At 55.1% G+C, this 20,921-nt stretch overlaps 2 protein-coding genes across 2 annotated transcripts; both read left to right on the forward strand.

Moving 5' to 3' along the window:
- Positions 1–5,273: 5,273 nt before the first annotated feature.
- NAA60 (N-alpha-acetyltransferase 60, NatF catalytic subunit) lies at positions 5,274–10,914 on the forward strand. The gene is made up of 5 exons (XM_060260592.1): positions 5,274–5,402; positions 6,403–6,532; positions 7,014–7,110; positions 9,817–10,064; positions 10,771–10,914. Exons 1-5 carry the CDS (start codon positions 5,293–5,295, stop codon positions 10,912–10,914), a joined length of 729 nt encoding a protein of 242 aa, XP_060116575.1. The 5' UTR covers positions 5,274–5,292.
- Positions 10,915–19,393: 8,479 nt separating this feature from the next.
- Positions 19,394–20,675, forward strand: LOC132588292 (forkhead box protein J1-like). Its single transcript, XM_060260655.1, has 2 exons — positions 19,394–19,870; positions 20,091–20,675. The coding sequence occupies exons 1-2, from the start codon at positions 19,394–19,396 to the stop codon at positions 20,673–20,675; spliced, it is 1,062 nt and encodes a 353-aa protein (XP_060116638.1).
- Positions 20,676–20,921: the final 246 nt, after the last annotated feature.

The following is a 20,921-nucleotide window of genomic DNA, read 5'->3' on the forward strand; positions in this document are numbered from 1 at the left end:
TTCAATTAGCATCCCTTCAGAAAAACAAACCCCCTAAAGATGGGCCTGGATGCAAACTATGCTTGAGAACTCAAATTATAACTCCAGGGGGTCTCCAGGTCCCACCTGGGGGTTGGCAACCGCAGCACTCCCCGTGGCGCAGCCGCAGAGAATCTGCCAGATGCAGGGGAAAGGTCCAGGCTGCTGAGCATGCGCAGAGAGCGGGGAGGCCCTCTCGTCCCTTTCCCAAGATGGCGCCGCCGCGGCTGCCAGGAGTCACGTGAGGGCCTCCGCCGGGGCCGGCCAATGGGGCGGCGCCTTGTTGCGGGGTGGGCCCGCCCGCCGCTGCCGCAGCTGAGAGGATTCGTCGCCGGGCCTCGTCGCGCAGCGGCCGCCGCACCGGACCCTCCAGTGGACAGCCCGCCGGACGCCGCTGCCTCGAGCTGGGGCAGCCGCCGCCCCCCCCCCGCAGGTGAGGGAAGGGAGGGGGGCCACGCTGGGCAGGCCCTGCAGCGCTCCGGCTCTCCCCTGTAGGGTTGCCAACCCCCAGCCGGGCACGGGATCCCCCGGGTTGGAGGGCGGGGGGGGTGGAGGGAAATGTCTGCTGGGCGCTCCGTTCTTCCCTAGGGATACCCACTCCCGTAGGGTACAATGGAGAACTGATCTGCGGGTGTCTGGGGCTCTGGGGGGGCTGTTTGGAGGCAGAGGCGCCAAATTGTCAGCATAGCATCCAGTGGCTCTTGCAAGGATACCCTCCAAGTTTCAAAAGGATTGGACCAGGGGGTCCAGTTCTGTGAGCCCCCATCCGTCATTGTTTCCTATGGAAAGAAAGCTGTGCGGTCCCTTTAAATGGGATGGCCAGAACTCCCTTTGGGGTTCAATGATGCTTGTCATACCCTTGCTCCAGGCTCCGCCCCCAGAGTCTCCTGGCTCCACCCCCAAAGTCCCCAGATATTTCTGGAATTGGACTTGGCAACTCCGCTCTCCCTCCCTCGCACTGGCCTGCTGAGCGAGGAGGAGGAAAGGGACCTCAGATAGCAGCTGGCTTGGGCGGCCCGGTCGGGTTCTCCAGGCCAAAGGTGCTGCCCAGCGGTGGTTTGCCCTGCCCTGCCTCTCCCTGCAGTTGGGAGACTGGTCACAAATCTCTTGGTATCATAGCTAGTTAGAGCTATAAGGTTGTCTAATGTGGAGAGATGGGCCTTCATGCAGGGTTACCTCTAGAGTTCTTCGCTGCCCCTCTGTTTAACAAATCGGCAACTTTTTGATGCAAGGACAAAGAAAATCATGGCAGCGGTGGATTGAATATATGGTATTGCTTAGGACTGTGGCTTCTCCCAGAAAGAAAGAAAAATATGCATGCCTTCACTGTAAAATATGACTAGGGTTGCCAGGCTCCAGGGGTTGACTGGCGATCTCCTGGGATTTCTACTTACGATTGTTAGGGAATCTGCATCTTTATAACCTTTTATTTTATAGACGCTCTTTGAGTTCTACCTAATCACAAGACTTAGCCACAGCTTCTCATAATGAAATGTTTGCAGGATTCAACCCTGTAAAGGTACAGCTGTATCTAGCAACAATGATATTCTGGGATCTCTACTGATCTCCAGGTGTCAGAGATCGGTTCACCTGGAGGAAGTGGCTGCTGTGAAAGGTGGACTCTGTCATTATAACCAGGACTTCTTCTCTAGCAGTGGTGGGAGCCAGAGCCGACCCTGACAGCTGGTGAGATTGGGCCATTCAGGGCAAGACCGAGACAAGCAGAGGTGTGGCACCGTTGCCTGCCCCCATGTAGCAGCCCTGGGCTTCCTGGGTGGTCTCCCATCCCAACGACTAATTAGAATGAACCCTGCTTAGCTGCAGAGATCTGAAGAGATTGAGCTCGCCTGGAGTCCTCGGGTCAGGGCAGACAAACTAGTGCTTTGCTTGCCTCTGTGTAGTAACTCTATTCCTTAGTGGTCTCCCATCTGAGTACCTGACCAGAGTTGGCCCTACTTTCTGCATTTAGGTAGGAAAAGTCAAATGCATCATTAGTGGATGGGGGAGACTTGTCTTGGCAGTAATATGTGCAAAAAGGATCTAGCAGTCAGCAGTGTGATGCGGTAGCTAAAAAGGCAAATGCAATATTGGACTGTATCAACAGAAGTCTAGTGTCCAGATCACGTGATGTGATGGTATCGCTTTACTCTGCTCTGGTAAGACCTCACCTGGAGTCTTGTGTTCAGTTTTGGGCACCACATTTTAAGAAGGATATAGACAAACTGGAAGGGGTCCAGTGGAGGGCAACAAAGATGGTGAGGGGTCTGGAGACAAAGTCCTGTGAGGAAAGGCTGAAGGGGCTGGGGATGTTTAGCCTGGAGAGGACAGGAGCAAGAGGTGATATAATCACCATCTTCAAGTACTTGAAGGGCTGCCATATAGAGGATGGTGCAGAGTTGTTTTCTGTTGCCCCCCAGCAGGTTGAAATTACATCAAAAGAGTTTTCGGTTAAACGTTAGGAAGAACGTTAAGAGTGGTTCCTCAGTAGAACAGGCTTCCTCCTTGGGACGTCCCAAGGCTCACCTTTGGAGGTTTTTAAATGGAGGCTAGATGGCCATCTAAACTAATGCTGATCCTGTGAACTTGGGCAGATCATGAGAAGGAGGGCAGGAAGGGCTGCATCAGTGCTTAATTCTTGTGGCCTTTTTTTACACACCCACGGAAATGCTGATGGCCACTTTGGGGTCAGGCAGTTTTTCTCCAGGCTGGTTTGGCAGGAATCCTTGAGGGTTTTGTCTGTCTGTCATTTTTTGGGTGTGGAGGAGGTGTCACTGCTGTGTGCATTGCGGGGGGGGGGAGGCATTTGTGAGTTTCCTGCATTGTGCAGGGGGTTGGACTAGAATCAGGGGAGGCCAAACTGTGGCTCTTTTACACATATTGTTGAAGCCCCGCTCCATTGGCCAGCTTGGAGAAGGCATTTCTCTCTTTAAATCACTTCTCCAAGGCAAGCCAGCTGACAGCTTTAAGAATGCTTTTAGAAGTTAAAGTTGCTTTCTTTCCATCTCTGCCTCCCTTTCCTTCCTCCCCCTCCTGCCTGCCTGCAGCTCTCAAGCATCTGATGTTTATTCTGTGTGGCTCTTACATTCGGCAAGTTTAGCCACCACTGGTCTAGTTGATCCAACTCTGTGATCTTTATCTTTATGAGATCTGTGGACATCAGGCTAATCTAGGCTATCGAGGTCATGGTATTTGTTCAGAAGGAGTTATATGCAAGAGGCTTGTAGCTCACACTTCGCTCCCCGCTTTTCCCTTGGTGGCCTGATTGGAGAGAAGGTCCTTCCAGGAAAGAGGGCAGCTGTTCATTTTCTGCAGAGAACATTCCCAAGGCACACTCTCTTCCAGTGAAAAGATTGGAGGGAGCCTGAGCAAAGGAAGGAGAGAAGGAAGAAGCCACTTTATCTGGAAAGGCAGCTCCCAGGCAGAGTCAGTATCAAGAGCACTTGCTCTGAGCAGTTCAGCTTCCCAGGGTACGCTGTGAAGGCTGAAATTAAGCAGAGCTGGGCCTGGTTAGGAAATCTGTTGGGGGTTTCATTATGGAAGAACGAGGAGCGTGTGGGAATAAATACAAGAAACAAGTGCGAATGCACACATTCAGGAAGCTGAAGCAACAGCGGATGTCAAATCCTCACTGTGCCTGGCTGAAAAGGTGAGGCTGGTGGGGATGCCTCTCCAGAATCTCCGTGAAGGAACAAGGCTTTCTTGGCTTCTTAAAGAGGTGTCAGCTTGAGACACGTGACACTCACAGGGGTAGAAATGGCCTTTGGACTGTGTGAGATGTTGCTATTACAGGCCCCAAAAGTCGCATCCTTAGTTGTGGGCCTGTCACATGCATGCCAAGAGCAGACGCTTGCTTGTTGTTGTAATGAGAGCTCTTCTCCTCCTGCCTGTTCCTTGCAGTGTTGTAACTTCCTTCCTGTTAAGAGGACGGAATTGTACTCTGCCTTTCATCTTTGCTAGAGTCAGAGCCCTGGAGTGTAGACACTAAAGCTGCCACTCCCAAAGGCATGACTCTCTGGCAACCTTAATTGCGCCTCATTGCCGTGGCTTTTCTCAAGGAATGAGAGGGACAGGCGTGCAGGATGACCCTGAGAATTCTTTGGGGGAGACGGACAGAGGGGAATTCCCAGCGGCTCAGCTCTCAGGGTCTGTCTTGGAAACGCTAATGGCTTTAGCCTTAATTATCTCTTGAAGTCGATGGAGTGCGTTGGGACTCTGTGGACCTTGCGTTGCATTAACTCCTTGTAAATGGATTGCTGTTGATGATTACGATGTTACAGTAATGGCTAACAAAAATGAAAGGAAGTCTGAATCTTCTGAGCAGAGCCAAAATGAGATGGAGGAGTGGGGAGAGCCCAGCCTCCCTTCCCTTCAGCAGGGTTGCTGTCCTTCTTGGGTTCTTGTTCAGGGTTACTTTCTGTAAGGCAAAAATAGACTCCTGCTGACCCCAGTGGAACCAAGGGGGCAGGAATCGGAAGAGACCTTGGGGGCTCTGCCCGTGGGCGCAGAGGCCCAGTGATGGGCGCTCCTCTGCTTGGTCTTGCCGCCCAGTTCCAGGGCTCTGCCTCTTTCTTTCTTGGGCTGCTGCTGCTGCTTCCCCGCGGATTCACTGACCGGTGGCTTTTGTCTCTCCCGGGCGAAATCCGGCTTTGGAGAGGGAGCTGCTGGCGCGGCCGTAGAATTCTATCCAGCTCTAAATGCCAGTCAGTATAAATAATTGAAAACTGGAGTTCTTATTTCCAGTTTGAGCCTTGAATAATAGATCTTCCCGTGTTTTTTGAAAAGCCGTCTGGTGTCATTTTTCATAGGGTTGGGGTTGGGCGGGTAGCAGCGAGAGAGAGCTTTCCTAACCTCAGCTGCCACCTTGGAAGAGAGCCCTTGTTTGGTGGGGAGGAAACTGGCGAAGGGGGTGGAGGAGAAGGGCATGTGAAATGGGGTTGCGGGGGGGGGGGGGCGGTCAGAGGGGAAATTGGGCTCTTCTGCTTCGCCTCCCAGAGTGTCCTGTGTTGCACTTCTGGAGGCAGCTTTGCAGTCTAGAATTCTGAACATCACTCTTTGGCAGTCCTTTTTGCCAGCGGACACAGGAGGAGGTGGTTGGCTTGCACTGGCAGCTTGAGTGACCTTTGGAGGCTGGGAAGGAAGCAGGAGACGCAGAGGCTGGGTGGATCACGTAAATGACCTGTCTTCCCCTTTTTCTCCTCTGTGTGGCAGCTTCCTGCTTGGCTCGCCTTTGCCCTCGCGGACTTTGACTCCTCTTTCTTTCCCCTGCAGGTGTGAATGACAGAGGAGGTGCCCCCGACTGCACTCAGTGAGATCAGCCTTCGCCTGCTGTGCCATGATGACATAGACACGGTCAAGCAACTCTGTGGCGACTGGTTCCCCATAGAGTAGGTCACAGCCCAGGCTTTTGGGGGTGAGGGAGGGGCAAGAGGAGGAGGAGGAGGAGTGGCGCAGGGCACCACGAACACAGAGGAGTCGGGCCAAACCTGAGCCTCAGTCCGGGGGCTGTGGGGTGGGGGGGTGGGGAAGGGGGCACGAGAAGGGCCCAAGGGCTTCACTTTAAAGGCCCCTGCCCCAAAGCACTCCCCGTTAGCCACAAGCACAGGAGGGCAGGCTGGTCTCTGCAGGGGACACAAGAGAGCCGCTGTGCTTGAAAGGGCAGGCCTGAGTTCCCTGGGCCATCTGAATGTAGTGGTAGATCACTCTCTGAAAATGTCAAGACAGCGTGCGGTTGCAATAAAAAAGGCCAGCGCCATGCTGGGAATTATTAGGAAGGGAATTGAAAACAAATCAGCCAGTATCATCATGCCCCTGTATAAATCGATGGTGCGGTCTCATTTGGAGTACTGTGTGCCAATTCTGGTCACCGCACCTCAAAAAGGATATTATAGCATTGGAAAAAGTCCAGAAAAGGGCAACTAGAATGATTATGGGTTTGGAACACTTTCCCAATGAAGAAAGGTTAAAACGCTTCGGGCTCTTTAGCTTGGAGAAACGTCAACTGCGGGGTGACATGATAGGGGTTTACAAGATAATGCATGGGATGGAGAAAGTAGAGAAAGAAGTACTTTTCTCCCTTTCTCACAATACAAGAACTCGTGGGCATTCGATGAAATTGCTGAGCAGACAGGTTAAAACAGATAAAAGGAAGTACTTCTTCACCCAAAGGGTGATTAACATGTGGAATTCACTGCCACAGGAGGTGGTGGCAGCTACAAGCATAGACAGCTTCATGTGATACAGAGTGTTGGACTGGATGGGCCATTGGCCTGATCCAACATGGCTTCTCTTATGTTCTTATGTTTATGTTCTGAATGTCCCTCCTCCTTGGCAGCAGTGTGAGCTGCCCAGGCTTCCTTTCCTCAGTCCTGTTTTCCCCCTTCCCAGGTACCCTGACTCGTGGTATCGGGACATCACTTCCAACAAGAAGTTTTTTTCCTTGGCAGCCACCTACCGAGGCATCATTGTGGGCATGATAGTAGCAGAGATCAAGAGTCGAACAAAAGTGCACAAAGAGGTAGGCGGGGGGGGGGGGGGGAGCGCAGCCCTGGGTCGCCTTCTGCCGCTGCAGGGTGCCTCTTCCACCAAGATGACGTTACGCTGCAAGCCAGCATCTGCCTTCTAGCCCAGTCACTGGGCTTCCCCCCCCCCCCATTTCTTTTTTTTAACCCGTATTAGTCGTAACATCATATAAAACCTGTCCCAACACAACGGCACGAGGAAAGTGTATCACTTGTTTGTTTACTTGTTTTACCGGATGCTCGGTCTTGTTGGTTGTCCTGACTCACTCTTGAGTCCCAGTGAGAAAGGTGGACTGTCAGCTCCATAAATAAATAGAAGTTTTATCCACTGGGCAGGTGGGAGTAGCTCTGACTGTACATTTCCCCCCTGTCTTCTCAGAGGAAGGAAACTGGATAGTAGAAGCTGCCCCTCCGGCAGAAGGGCCGTTGTGTTTAGGGGCTGCCTTTAACACGGTCTCTTTCCCCCTCCCTCTCTAGGATGGTGATATTTTAGCTTCCAGCTTTCCTGTGGATACTCAAGTTGCCTACATTTTAAGCTTGGGCGTGGCCAAAGAATTCAGAAAGCATGGCATAGGTAAGAGAGAAGAGGGCCTTTGCTTTGGTTCGGCTGTCCGCAGGTGATGCAAACTGGAGGTGTCGTCAGCCCCACCCTGAGCAGAGGCACGAGTCTCGTCCCCGCGTCGCACCACCTCCTGGCTGTGCTTTGAATGTGGTTTTGTTCTGCTTCGGTTTCCCTCGTGAAACTTGGCAGTCTCTGTGGCAGAAGTCTGGGAGACAGCAAATTTCATGCTGAGCTGTTTTTTAAAACGGGATCCAGGAGGAGATTACAGGTTGAGTGGTTTCTTTGTCCCAGGTAAACAGGTTAAAAAAAGGTGTTATTAGAGGGGGTAGCATGATAAGGCCCTGCCCTGGATAGCCCAGGCTAGCCCCCTGTCCTTGAGTCTCAGAAGCTCAGCCGGGTCGGCCCTGATTCCGACTTGGATGGGAGACCACCCAGGAAGCCCAGAGGCAGGCAAGGGCCGGCTGCCTCCGTTTGTCCCTGCTCTTACCTAGATGGTAAGACTAGGCAATCTTGTCAGAGCTCAGAAATGAAGCACTTGGTTAGTGATTGGATGGGAGGCAACCAAGGAAGCCCAGGGCTGCTGTGCAGAGGCAGGGACAGCCTCTAAACATCTAAACGTGAGAGCCAGTTTGGTGTAGTGGCTACGTGTGCAGACTCTTATCTGAGAGAACCAGGCTTGATTCCCCACTCCTCCACCTGCAGCTGCTGGAATGGCCTTGGGTCAGCCATAGCTCTCGCAGGAGTTGTCCTTGAAAGGGCAGCTTTTGGGAGATCTCTCTCAGCCCCACCCACCTCACAGGGTGTCTGTTGTGGGGGGAGAAGATATAGGAGATTGTAAGCCACTTTGAGTCTCTGATTCAGAGAGAAGGGCGGGGTATAAATCTGCAGTCGTCTTCTTCTTCTCTTGCCTTGAAAGCCCTGCAGGTTGCTTTGAGTCAGCTTCCCACCTCCACCAATCAAAGGTCTCCAGAATTAGGCCTGGCCTGGAGAGACTGGATGGGTGCGTGGAATGTGCTGTCAAGCCGCAGCTGGCTTGCGGGGACCCCTCGGGGGACTTTCAAGGCAAGAGACGTACAGAGGTGGTTGGCCGTTGCCTGCCTCTGCGTAGCAACTCTGCACTTCCCGGGTGGTCTCTCATCCAGATAATAATGATTTGGAGTTGGGAGTGAGCAGTGAAGTGGCCAAGTTTGCGGGTGACACTAAATTGTTCAGGGTGGTGAGAACCAGAGAGGATTGTGAGGCACTCCAAAGGGATCTGTTGAGGCTGGGCGAGTGGGCGTCAATGTGGCAGATGCAGTTCAGTGTGGCCAAGTGCAAAGTAATGCACATTGGGGCCAAGAATCCCAGCTACAAATACAAGTTGATGGGGTGTGAACTGGCAGAGACTGACCAAGAGAGAGATCTTGGGGTCGTGGTAGATAACTCACTGAAAATGTCAAGACAGTGTGCGTTTGCAATAAAAAAGGCCAACGCCATGCTGGGAATTATTAGGAAGGGAATTGAAAACAAATCAGCCAGTATCATAATGCCCCTGTATAAATGGATGGTGCGGTCTCATTTGGAATACTGTGTACAATTCTGGTCATCGCACCTCAAAAAGTCCAGAAAAGGGCAGCTAGAATGATTAAAGGTTTGGAACACTTTCCCTATGAAGAAAGGTTAAAACGCTTGCGGCTCTTTAGCTTGGAGAAACGTCGACTGCAGGGTGACATGATAGAGGTTTACAAGATTATGCATGGGATGGAGAAAGTAGAGAAAGAGGTCCTTTTCTCCCTTTCTCACAATACAAGAACTCGTGGGCCTTCAATGAAATTGCTGAGCAGTCAGGTTTAAACGGATAAAAGGAAGTCCTTCTTCCCCCAAAGGGTGATTAACACGTGGAATTCACTGCCACAGGAGGTGGTGGGGGCTACAAGCATAGCCAGCTTCAAGAGGGGATTGGATGAAAATACGAAACAGAGGTCCACCAGTGGCTATTAGCCACAGTGTGTGTGTGTGTATATATATATATATATTTGGCCTCTGTGTGACACAGAGTGTTGGACTGGATGGGCCATTGGCCTGATCCAACATGGCTTCTCTGATGTTCTTATGTTCAAGTCCTATCCAGTTCTGATGAGGTTAGGCCTAGCCTGAGCTAACCATGTCAAAGCGAGAGACAGATGCGGCCCCCAGCACAGCTTCTCTGATGTTCCCTGGGAGTCCAGCTGACCTGCATGCTGCACCTCTCCAGTTCTGGCAGGTCGTGCCCAGCCCTCTTCAGGCCTGACCTCAGCTGAAACTCAGTTTTTATTCCCTTGAACAAAAGTAAGATTCCTAGGAAGCTGCTGCCGTGTGACGCGAGAAGACACGCAGCCGGAGTTGGTGACCTCTGAGCGTGGAGTTCCCGGTGCAGCTTTCCAAGGGGAGATTATTGTTAGAGATTCCCTCTGCAGTCCTTGGCAGGAGGGAGGCGGTCGGCTCTTGGCAGGTCTCTTAACTGGAGCACCGCTTTTGGCTCCCTCCGCATGATGTAGCTGAAAACAGCTCCGCGAAGGGCCAAAGGTTTGGGCTTCCGCGTGCAGAAGTTCAGGCTGTCCTCCAGCAGCCCGGGCCCTCTCGGTGAGGAGCATAGCCAGGGGGCGTTCTTGGTCTGGCCCCGGGGAGGGGGGTGCTCGGCCCAGGGCTGTGGGCGTGGCTCCCGCCTGTTTCTCACGGCCCTCCTTCCTTCGGCGGCAGGCTCGCTGTTGCTGGAAAGCCTGAAAGACCACATCTCCACCACGGCCCAAGACCACTGCAAAGCCATCTACCTGCACGTCCTCACCACCAACAGCACGGCCATCAGCTTCTACGAGAACAGAGACTTCAAGCAACACCACTACCTGCCCTACTACTACTCCATCCGGGGCGTCCTGAAAGATGGCTTCACTTACGTCCTTTACATCAACGGTGGGCACCCTCCCTGGACAATCTTATATCCTTTGCTGGTGACGGGGCGGGCCTGGGCCCGGGGGGCAGCGGAGCCCTGAGAAGCGGCATGATGTGTCCCACAGGCGAAGCAGAGAACGGCTCGGCCCTCTTGCAGGGTGGGGGCATTGCCAGGCCAGGAGGGAGGAAGAGAACCGGAGTAGGGGGCGGGTGGGGGGAGGTCTGGGAGGTATGGCAGAAGATTAAGGTGCAAGGTGAGCCCGCCTGCTGCTTATTAATTACCAATATTTTAATGTGTGCTAAACTGGAAAATATGTTCGCTTGTGTTCAGTGTATAAACTGAGGTTCTTGGATTGTAGTCTGGCGAAAGGGAATCCGGAAGTGCTTTGCAAGTGGGGGTGGGCGGGGTGAAAAGTCCAGTGACCCCGAAGCAGATGCCGCTGCAGAAACCTTGAGAGCAAAAATGTTGGTGCACCTTTATTTCTAGAACTCTTTCTGGTGGCAGAGACTAAAACAGCAGCCCAGAGCAGCCGCCGCCCTCCAGTCCAGCGGCGCAAACAGTCCTGGGGGTTGAAGGTCGAGGCGGAGGTTTCCAGGGTGTCATTGTGGGGCTGTTCAGCTGTTCTCCAGGGGCCGGGGCCTGCTGGGCTGTCTGGCCAGAGGGTGTTTCCCCGCTTGCTCACTGCCTGTCCCTGCTGCTGGCCTGCGGTGCCCCCCCCCCCCCCCAGTTCTGTTCCTTAACAGCAGCGCACTGATTACCTTCAGCACATCGGGTCAGCCCTGGCCCATCTGAGCCCCTGCACCATTCCCCAGCGGATCTACCGCCAGGCCCAGAGCCTCCTCTGCAGTCTCCTGCCCTGGTCGAGCCTCTCAGCCAAGAGCGGCATCGAATACAGCCGGACCATGTGACCCTGCGAAGGTAGGCCGCAGCCGCATGCACTGCCCTCTGGGCCCTCCTTTTCCGCGTGTGGCTTGGCGTGAGGGGCTCTGAGGGATGGGTGATGGCAGTGGCTGTTTGGTCGTCATTCCACACACACACACACACACACACCACCTCCTCCAGTTACAGGCATTGCTGCCTTTCAGTCAGGAACAAAAATGTTGTATTGTTCCACAAAAGAAGACTGTGGGAGACCTGAGGTTGCCAAGGACTGCTGGATGTGGAAGTCTGGCACTTTTAGAAACTGTGGCCGGGAGCTTGGGAACCAGCATAACCCCACCTTTCCACCCTCCCCTTGGAGCAAACTTTTATTTTGTGCATTTGTACTCCCCCGTTCTTCCCAATGGCAGCCCAAAGCTGTTGACATTGGTCTCCTCCATTTTGTCCTCACAACAGCCCTGAGAGGTAGGTCAGGCTGAGGGGTGGTGACTGGCCCAAGGTCACCCAGCAAGTTTCCATGGCACACGCAGGGATTTGACATTCTTAGCCATTATGCCACACTGAACATAATATGAGAGAAGCCATGTTGGATCAGGCCAGTGGCCCATGCAGTCCAACACTCTGTGTCACAGAAGAACGTAAGAGAAGCCCTGTTGGATCAGGCCAATGGCCCCTCCAGTCCAACACTCTGTGTCACAGAAGAACGTAAGAGAAGCCCTGTTGGATCAGGCCAGTGGCCCCTCCAGTCCAACACTCTGTGTCACAGAAGAACGTAAGAGAAGCCCTGTTGGATCAGGCCAGTGGCCCCTCCAGTCCAACACTCTGTGTCACAGAAGAACGTAAGAGAAGCCCTGTTGGATCAGGCCAATGGCCCCTCCAGTCCAACACTCTGTGTCACAGAAGAACGTAAGAGAAGCCCTGTTGGATCAGGCCAGTGGCCCCTCCAGTCCAACACTCTGTGTCACAGAAGAACGTAAGAGAAGCCCTGTTGGATCAGGCCAATGGCCCCTCCAGTCCAACACTCTGTGTCACAGAAGAACGTAAGAGAAGCCCTGTTGGATCAGGCCAGTGGCCCCTCCAGTCCAACACTCTGTGTCACAGAAGAACGTAAGAGAAGCCCTGTTGGATCAGGCCAGTGGCCCCTCCAGTCCAACACTCTGTCACAGAAGAACGTAAGAGAAGCCCTGTTGGATCAGGCCAATGGCCCCTCCAGTCCAACACTCTGTGTCACAGAAGAACGTAAGAGAAGCCCTGTTGGATCAGGCCAGTGGCCCCTCCAGTCCAACACTCTGTGTCACAGAAGAACGTAAGAGAAGCCCTGTTGGATCAGGCCAATGGCCCCTCCAGTCCAACACTCTGTGTCACAGAAGAACGTAAGAGAAGCCCTGTTGGATCAGGCCAGTGGCCCATCCAGTCCAACACTCTGTGTCACATAAGAACATAAGAGAAGCCCTGTTGGATCAGGCCAATGGCCCCTCCAGTCCAACACTCTGTGTCACAGAAGAACGTAAGAGAAGCCCTGTTGGATCAGGCCAGTGGCCCCTCCAGTCCAACACTCTGTGTCACAGAAGAACGTAAGAGAAGCCCTGTTGGATCAGGCCAATGGCCCCTCCAGTCCAACACTCTGTGTCACAGAAGAACGTAAGAGAAGCCCTGTTGGATCAGGCCAGTGGCCCCTCCAGTCCAACACTCTGTGTCACAGAAGAACGTAAGAGAAGCCCTGTTGGATCAGGCCAGTGGCCCCTCCAGTCCAACACTCTGTCACAGAAGAACGTAAGAGAAGCCCTGTTGGATCAGGCCAATGGCCCCTCCAGTCCAACACTCTGTGTCACAGAAGAACGTAAGAGAAGCCCTGTTGGATCAGGCCAGTGGCCCCTCCAGTCCAACACTCTGTGTCACAGAAGAACGTAAGAGAAGCCCTGTTGGATCAGGCCAATGGCCCCTCCAGTCCAACACTCTGTGTCACAGAAGAACGTAAGAGAAGCCCTGTTGGATCAGGCCAGTGGCCCATCCAGTCCAACACTCTGTGTCACACAGTGGACAAAAAAACCATCACTGGCTTTCCTTCCCTCACCCCCTCGCCCCTGGTGTTAACCATGTTCAAACAGTTCGTTAGCGCTCACATTAAGCAAGGCATCCTTTAAGCTGCTGCTGTGGTTGTCTGCTTCACCTTTTCTCGGGGAGGGGGGGGAGGGGAGGGGAGACGTCTGTCTGTCCGCCCGTCCTGAAGCCGAGACCTGTGACGTGGAGGCTGCTGCTTGACAAAGCCCTCTGGTTGTTTCCGCAGGACCTTCTGCTATTGGCTGGAGTTGTGCAGCGGTGAGGAAGTGTCCGGTGGCTCCACCTGTGGACGGCCCCTCTGGGGATTAGGCGACCTTCAGCAGCCTCCCCCGCCTTGCCAGGCTCCCAGTTCCCCACCTTGGCCTGGCGCTTGAAGGAGAAGGTTCGGGGGGGTGGGGGTAGCGGCGGCTGTCTCGGAACGGCCTGCCCCTCCCTGTGCACCAAGGGAGCGGCTGTTTGCTCCCGCTCCAGCTGCGTGGGAGGTGTGTTGCCTGCTCCAGGAATCCTCTTGGGAGTGGCAGGCGAAAGGAAGGAGAGCGGGCAGCAGTCGAGGGGCATGACTTGGGCGGCGTGGCTTCATGGGCTGCTCTAAGACTTCCCCCCATGGAGAGACCCTGGCTGTAAACACTCCTCTGTCCTGCAGCTGGAGATGGGGAAGACACAGGGAATGAATCTGCTGTTTCATAGTGAAATGTGTGTACATAATGCAATATACACAGTGTATATATCCTCTTGCCTCTGTCTGAGCCAGAATGCAAAGACGGGGGGTGCTGGGGGCACGATCTGAACGCCAAGCCCAGCCTTCCGGCATCAGGGTCCGGGCAGGTGCCGCCTCTGTTCCCCCCGGCAGTAGCATCCTCCACAGGGGGCCTCTCCAGGTTTCAGAGAGAGGCTGCCCATCGGCATTCTCCGTGTTCCTGGTGCGCCTACCCAGGTGCAGCCAGGTGTGGAGAGGTGCTCTGGGGCAGAAGCGTTCTCTCTGGCTTCTGATGCTTGTCCCGGGGCCCTTGAGGCAGAGGCTCATCCTTTGCCTGTTTTGCACAAGACCCTTTCACTGACAGATTGAGGGAGGGCAGGAGGACTGAGGCCCGCAGTGGCATCCCTGCAAAGGCAGACCGGGCCGGGGGCGGGGAGCGGAAGGCGCCTGCCCCAGGTGGGACTGGTCGGCAAGAAGGAAGGAAGAAGTGCTCCAGCAGTGCTGGGAAGCATCAGGTCTCTCTGTCCTGGGGATTTGCTGCTGCCCAGAGGCCCCTCTTGCACAGCCAAGAGCAGTGGAGGACGTAGCAGGCCTGAAGCAGGGAAGGTTTTCCTGCTCTTCTGGTGGGAAGGGGGGCGAAGGGCGCCCTCCCCACCTTTCTCCAGCAGGGCCTGGCGGGGCTCACGGCCTCTGCTCAAGGCGCCCCAATGGGAAGGAGAACGGTCCTCCCTGGGCAGGGGACGGGTCCCACCGGGCTTTGCACTGGGCAGTTGTGTCTCAGGGGTTGAGAAGCTTATAGCCGACCTGAAGGAGCTGGAGCCCTGTTCCCACTGCAGAGCCATCTCGCAGCCATGCAGGTGCACTCCCGGCAGGCAGGGGGTGGCGCAGAGATGGACGCTCCCTCAGTCTTGGGGTGCCCACAACACGCACAGGGCCAAGCAGGTCTCTGTGTCAAGAGGCCCATCTGTTGGGGGGTGGGAGTGGCGTCCTCCAAGTGTGAAGTGGGAAGAGCCATTTTAATAGAAATCATAGTGTGTGTGATCTTCTCCAAATGTATTTTTCTAATCTTTTTTGGTCTTTTGCTTGAGAACATCCCAAGTTCTGGTTTGTACATTCTGGTTTTCTTTGACGGTTTCACCTACACTTTCCATATCAGTGCCCTTGACAAGGACGCCTTCCTGCTTCGTTACACACGAGTCACACGCCGCCCATCAAAGGCCTGAGAAGAAGAGGCCTCTCTCTGTCTTCACTGGGAGGGACCCCCGCTCCCCAGCTGGAAGGGCTTGAGTTTGGCCACTTGCCCGTTGTCCCCTTATTTATTAAGAGCAAAAGTTAGCTGGTCACTTTAAATGTCTGATTAAAAAGTTTTGTTTTGACTCTCTGGTTGTCTTGTTGCTGCCCCCCCCCCCCCGTGCCCCCCGAGGACTGCAACATCTTTGTTCCCTGGATGTTCGTGGTAGGTGGACGTGAAACTCCTGGGCGACTCGCTTGTGGGAAGCTTAGCACATGTGCTAAGAAATTGCCTGGCGTGATAAGATCAGAAGAGCCCTGCTGCATTAAACCAGCAGTTTGCCTTTATTCTGGCCTTCCCGGTGTTACCTCTGAGCATAGATGTTCCCTTCGGTCACTGTGGAGAGCAGCCATGAACCTGCGCAACCTTTGAAAGTTATGTCCGCCTCTTTTTCGGGAACTTTGTGGGGTGCCCCCTTATGCGAGGAGAAAACATCTCTGCACTCCTATCCACTTTTCCCACTGGTGCATAACTCTGTAAGCCTCTAATGCCTCCCCTTACCCATCTTTTTTCCTAGACTGAAACGTTCCTGCTTGTGCTCATAGGGCAGGAGCTGCCTCCCTTTACCTTTTCCATCAGAGGCTTCCCTGCCCTGCCATCAGAGGGTGTCGGGGGAGCTTCCCGGCAAGAGCGGAGAACTGCTCCATCTTGGAGCTGGCTTCTTTTTTGAGATCCAGCAGGGTTCTATTGTGCTGCACCAGCACTCAAGAAACCTGCCTTCATTCCCTCCCCCCCCACCCCAGCCAGCCATGAAGCGCCTTGGGTGACGCCATCCCAGAGCTAACATCCCACCCCATGGCTGTGCTGCTGTAGGGAGAGTTCCAGACCTGCTGGAGCACTCAGGCAGTCCTGAGGCTGTGTTTCCCAGTGGTGGGTGAGGAAAGGAACCACACAACACGCGTATCCAGGAGGAATGCTTAGCTTGCAAAGCCAGCGGTCTTCATTTTATAGGGTTCAGGTCTCAGATGAAGTCATAGCAACAAAAAGCTTCTCACAGGAAGCATGCAAAATATTCTGCTTAGTATACAAAAATCCTCCATAGCTTAGCAAATATCCAGAAATAACCTGTCTCAGTGTGACGGATGTGAGAACGTCTTTGTTTTCCAGACATTCGAGGGTCTGGTAGCTGAGCTTGTCTGGGTAACTGAACTTGTGATACTCCCACATCTTTTAAGGGTCACAGTGTCAAGACACCATTTCAGCTATACGGTTCTACAGGTGGGCTGCGGGTGTGTGGTCTCAATGCTCACCTGTGTATCAAGATGTACAGGTACCCACCACAGGTCCTTCCCAACTGGCTTTTAAGACTGGCACAGAAATGAAGTCAGAGGCCTCAAAAGAGCACAGCCATTTATTTCAGTTCCTGTCTGTTCTGCCTGTCATTTAACACCCCCAAGTAAGTGTTAATAGTTTAAAAATAAGCCTGCCCTGCAACACAGAGATTGAGAGAAGTCCTCTGCTCAAAACTGCTTTGCTCCCTGGTATGTCCAAGCTTGCAGTGACATATTTTGTAAAACCTTTCTCCAAATCGCTGGCTCAGGAGATCTCTGGACTGGTTTGAGAACTCAAAGGGTTTTTTTCACCACTGACCCAGCACCACGCGGCTTTTTGCCTGTCTCTGGGAACTCCCAGCCTCACTGGAGCAGAGTCTTCTCTGCAATTCCAGTCCGTGGCATCCTGAACGCTTTGTCAAAGGCAGGAAGGGGCGTGTGCCTTTGGAAAGCCTAAAGACTTTCCAGCCCCACGCTGTGCCCTCAGACTCTGTCCAGGTAGGTGGCTGTGTTGGTCAGAAGCAGCAGGAGTCCAGCGGCACGTTGAAGACCGACAAAGGTTAATTCTGGGTAAAAGCCTTCATGTGCATAGATGCACACGAAAGCTTACACTCAGATTCAACTCTGTTGGTCTGCAAGGTGCCACTGGAGTCACCCCTTGCTCTTCTGGGATCCTGTCCTATTGCCCCACCTCAGTTTGGTGTAGTGGTTAAGTGTGTGGACTCTTAATGGGAGAACCGGGTTTGGTTCCCCACTCCTCCACTTGCACCTGCTAGAATGGCCTTAGGTCAGCCATAGCTCTCTTATCTGGGAGAACCAGGTTTGATTCCCCACTCCTCCCCTTGCAGCTGCTGGGATGGCCTTGGGTCAGCCATAGCTCTGGCAGAGCTGTCCTTGAAAGGGAAGCTTCTGAGAGCTCTCTCAGCCCCACCCACCTCACGGGGTGTCTCTTGGGGGAGAAGATATAGGACAGGGGTGGCCAATAAGAGCCACATAGAATAAGCATCAGATGTTTGAGAACTGGAAGGAAGGAAGGCAGAAAGAGGCAAATAGGTGGGGGAGGTGGAAAGAAAGCAACTTTAACATTAAGCACCCGACGGCTGGTGGCTGCCTTGGAGAAGTGATTAAAGAGATGCCTTCTCCAAGCAGTCCAAAAGGGCAGTAGAGGCTTCAAGAGCCGCATAAGTGTGAAAGAGCCACAGTTTGGCCGCTCTGAGCCTCTGATTGCGCCATGACGAGCGGGGGGAACGAGCCAATGGTGCTCGCGGGCGGAGCCTCGACGGGCCAATAGGGTTCTTCTGCGCCTCGGCGCGCCCTGCCCATAGGGGGCTAGTCAGCGCTGTGCATGTCGGGAACTGTAGTCCTGGATTTTTTTTGCGCGGCAGTCGTGCTTTGGCGTTCGCAAAGGCGACGGGCTGATGGCAGACAGTGCCTCGGGGCGTGTGCAGAGAGCCTCCTGGCCAGCCGGGATGGAGGGGGGGGGGAGGGAGGCGCTGGTTCCGTGTGTGGCGTGGAAGCCGCAGGACCGCCTTCCCCGTCGTCGGGTGTACCAAACTCGGGGCGTTCTCACGTGCAAGTGGGAGACGCGTGTGTGAGCTGGCTGTGGGCAATGCACCCGTGGCTCTGCCTGTTCAAGCCCAGGCTCTCACCCGCCCAACCAGACGCCTGACCGGAGTCCCCGGTTTGACATTAATCCGGATTAGCCCTCCAGATAGTTCGCCTAGAGTTGCCAGCCCCCAGGTGGGAGGGGGCAGGGGATCCCACCGGTTTGGAGGCCCTTCCCACGCTTCAGGGTCATCAGAAAGTGGAGGGGGGGAGGAAATGTCTGCTGGGCACTCCATTATTCCCTATGGAGATCGATTCCCATAGGGTATGATGGAGAATTGATTAAGGGGTATCTGAGGCGAATGGTGCTTGAGATAGAGGCACCAAATTTTCAGCATAGTATTCAGTGCCTCTTCCAGAAACGCCCTCCAAGTTTCAAAAGGATTGGACCAGGGAGTCCAATTCTATGAGCCCCAAAAGAAGGTGCCCCTATTCCTCATTTCCAATGGATGTAGAAGGCATTTAAAAGGTGTGCGGTTCCTTTAAATGTGATGGCCAGAACTCCCTTGGGAGTTCAATGATGCTTGTCCCAACCTTGCTCCTGGCTCCGCCCCCAGATATTTCGTGAACTGGACTTGGCAACCCTGGTTGGGAGGGGGGGGGTGCTAGTTGTGGAGGGGGAGCAAGGCACCCTTTGCAGGCCCATGCCCAGGCGAGCCCGGGCAGCTTCAGCCTTGAAACTCGGTGTCAAGAGTGATGTTCCCTCTAAGCTGCAGAGTCTTGTGAGCAAAAATTCAACTTTGTGAGCTCCTGGCATTAAAGTTGGGAGCTGCAGCATCAATTATTGTGCTCTACCTGAGCTAAGATAAAAATGTGTGAGCTGGAGGCTAAAAATCTGTGAGCTAGCTCACACTAACTCAGCTTAGAGGGAACACTGGTCAAGAGTCATATATCTACGGTTAACAACTGTATTCCATGAATTTTGTGTCATTACAATTGCTGTGATTGTCTGCTTGCTTGGCTTTTTCCCTCTCCCCCTTTTGCACATTGCTGATCTGTGGGGCTTATTACTCAAAACGCCTCTGCCGGCCTCCTGCCTGGTCCAGAACCACAGCCGGGACGAGGAGGGGGCGGTGCCTCAGACAAAGCCCCTCCTCCCGCCAGGTGACTTAGAGGCAGGTGAGTGGTTGGAGGGCTTGGAGCCCCACGGGGGGGGCCCCCCTCAGCTCTTTCACACAAGGAGGCCGGAGACGTGAGAGGACCCCCACAGGTGGGGGTCAGCCGCCTCTTCTGGCCTTTTGTTGGCCGGCGAGTCCTTTGGGGGTGAGGCTGCGACTCCCTGCCCTCCACCCCACCCCACCCGGGCCTCCTCAGGTTGCAGCCCCATCAGCTGAGCTGCGCACTCCCTTAATGAAGGCACCGCAGCCACCTGGACACCCTCGGAAACAGGATAGCGCGGCCCCTGGCAGCTGCAAGGTAACCAGATCCAGCGTGAGGAGGCTGGCAGCAGCTTCCCTTTTGTGTTGGGCCCCCCGCAGATCTTCCCGGGGGGCCCAGGCCCCTCCTCCAACTCCCCCACCCAGCCTGACTTTGTTTCACGGTGGGAGACAGCAAGGCCCAGCGGGGCTGGAGGCTTAGGCAGCATGGCCGGCTGCAGCTTCCCTGTGGTGCAGCCGGAGGAGGTGGAGGTGAGAGCCTGGAAGGCCAGCAGAAGGACCGGGGCGCCGGAGGATGACAGCCTCACCAACCTCCAGTGGCTCCAGGAGTTCTCCTTCCTCCCCGCTGCTGACCCCGAGGCACCCTCGGCCTCCAGAGTCCTCCAGGGCTCCTACGGCCCAGCCAGCCCCCCAGCCGGAGACACTGCAGCCAAGGGGATGCCCGCCAGCACGGGCAAGCCCACCTCCTCCAGCACCAGCTTTCGGCAGCCCCCCGCCACCCTGGCTTCCGAAGCCGCCGCCGCCTGCAAGACGGACTCCCAGGTGAAGCCCCCCTTCTCCTACGCCACCCTCATCTGCATGGCCATGCGGGCCAGCAAGGAGGCCAAGCTCTCGCTCGCTGCCATCTATGCCTGGATCATGGAGAACTTCTGCTATTACCGCCATGCGGAGCCCAGCTGGCAGGTAAGAAGCAGCTGGGGGGGGCAGACAGGCTGGAGGAGCTGGCTCTTCTCTGGGCCTCTGCATTCATGGGAGCGGGAGAGTGCGGGGCTGGGGGGCCCCCGGAGTTTGGTTCAAGCTTGGCCAGTAGCCAGAGGGTGGCCGTCGGTTGACCCACCCCTGTGGCTGCCCCCTCTTCCCTCCGCAGCCCCCCTGAGCCCCCCGCCTGTGCGTGTCCTTGCAGAACTCCATCCGGCACAGCCTGTCGCTCAACAAGTGTTTCCAGAAGGTGCCGCGGGGAAAGAACGAGCCCGGCAAGGGGGGCTTCTGGCGGATCGACCCCCAGTACGCAGACACCCTCCTCAACGGTGCCTTTCCACGGAAGCGGATGCCCGCGCTCCCCGCTCCGGCTGCAGACGCCAGGCACGGATCCTGCCGGAGGGCGAGAAGAGAGGGCCTGCTGGGGCAAAGAGGGAAGCAGTGGCCGCTTCTGCCGGGCCCCCTCAGCTGGGCTCCTGCGCTGGAGGGGGCCCTGGATGCCAGAGAAGAGGGCCTGGAGCTCAGTGCGGCCCTTGGCGCTCTGGTCACAGCAGAGGAGCTGCCTGCCCTCTCCCCACAGCCGCCTCTCAGCGCCCTGAGCCAGAGGGGCCCTGCGACACCCCCCGCCGAAGAGGAGGAGGGCCTGGTGCTGCGCCCGGAGCCTCTGGCCGAGCCCTGGGAGGAGGCGGGAGCAGAGCCCATCCTGGGAGGCGGCTGGGGTCTGGAGGAGGAAGAGCCCGCCTTTGCCCACAGCTTCCTGGCCGTCGAGTTGCAGCCCTGGGAAGGGTGAGCTCTGGAGGCCGCTTGCCAGGCTGGGCTTGGGGACTTCGAGGCCAGTCTGGCTGGTTGGGTGCTCCCTCGCGGGGGGGCTGCTTCAGTGCCTCTCCCCGCCTTCTGAGGCCACCTGCTTTCCCCTTCCCCCGTTTTGTAAAAAAAAAAAAAAAAATCTGTCTCTTGGCTGCAGAATTGGTTTCAGTAAACACAGGCAAGGAACAAAGAAAGCCAGTTTGGGTCTTTCTTTGCGTGACGCACAAGC

The sequence above is a fragment of the Heteronotia binoei genome, chromosome 20 (genome assembly GCF_032191835.1).
Source record: "Heteronotia binoei isolate CCM8104 ecotype False Entrance Well chromosome 20, APGP_CSIRO_Hbin_v1, whole genome shotgun sequence".
In the NCBI taxonomy this organism is placed as follows: Eukaryota; Metazoa; Chordata; class Lepidosauria; order Squamata; family Gekkonidae; genus Heteronotia; species Heteronotia binoei.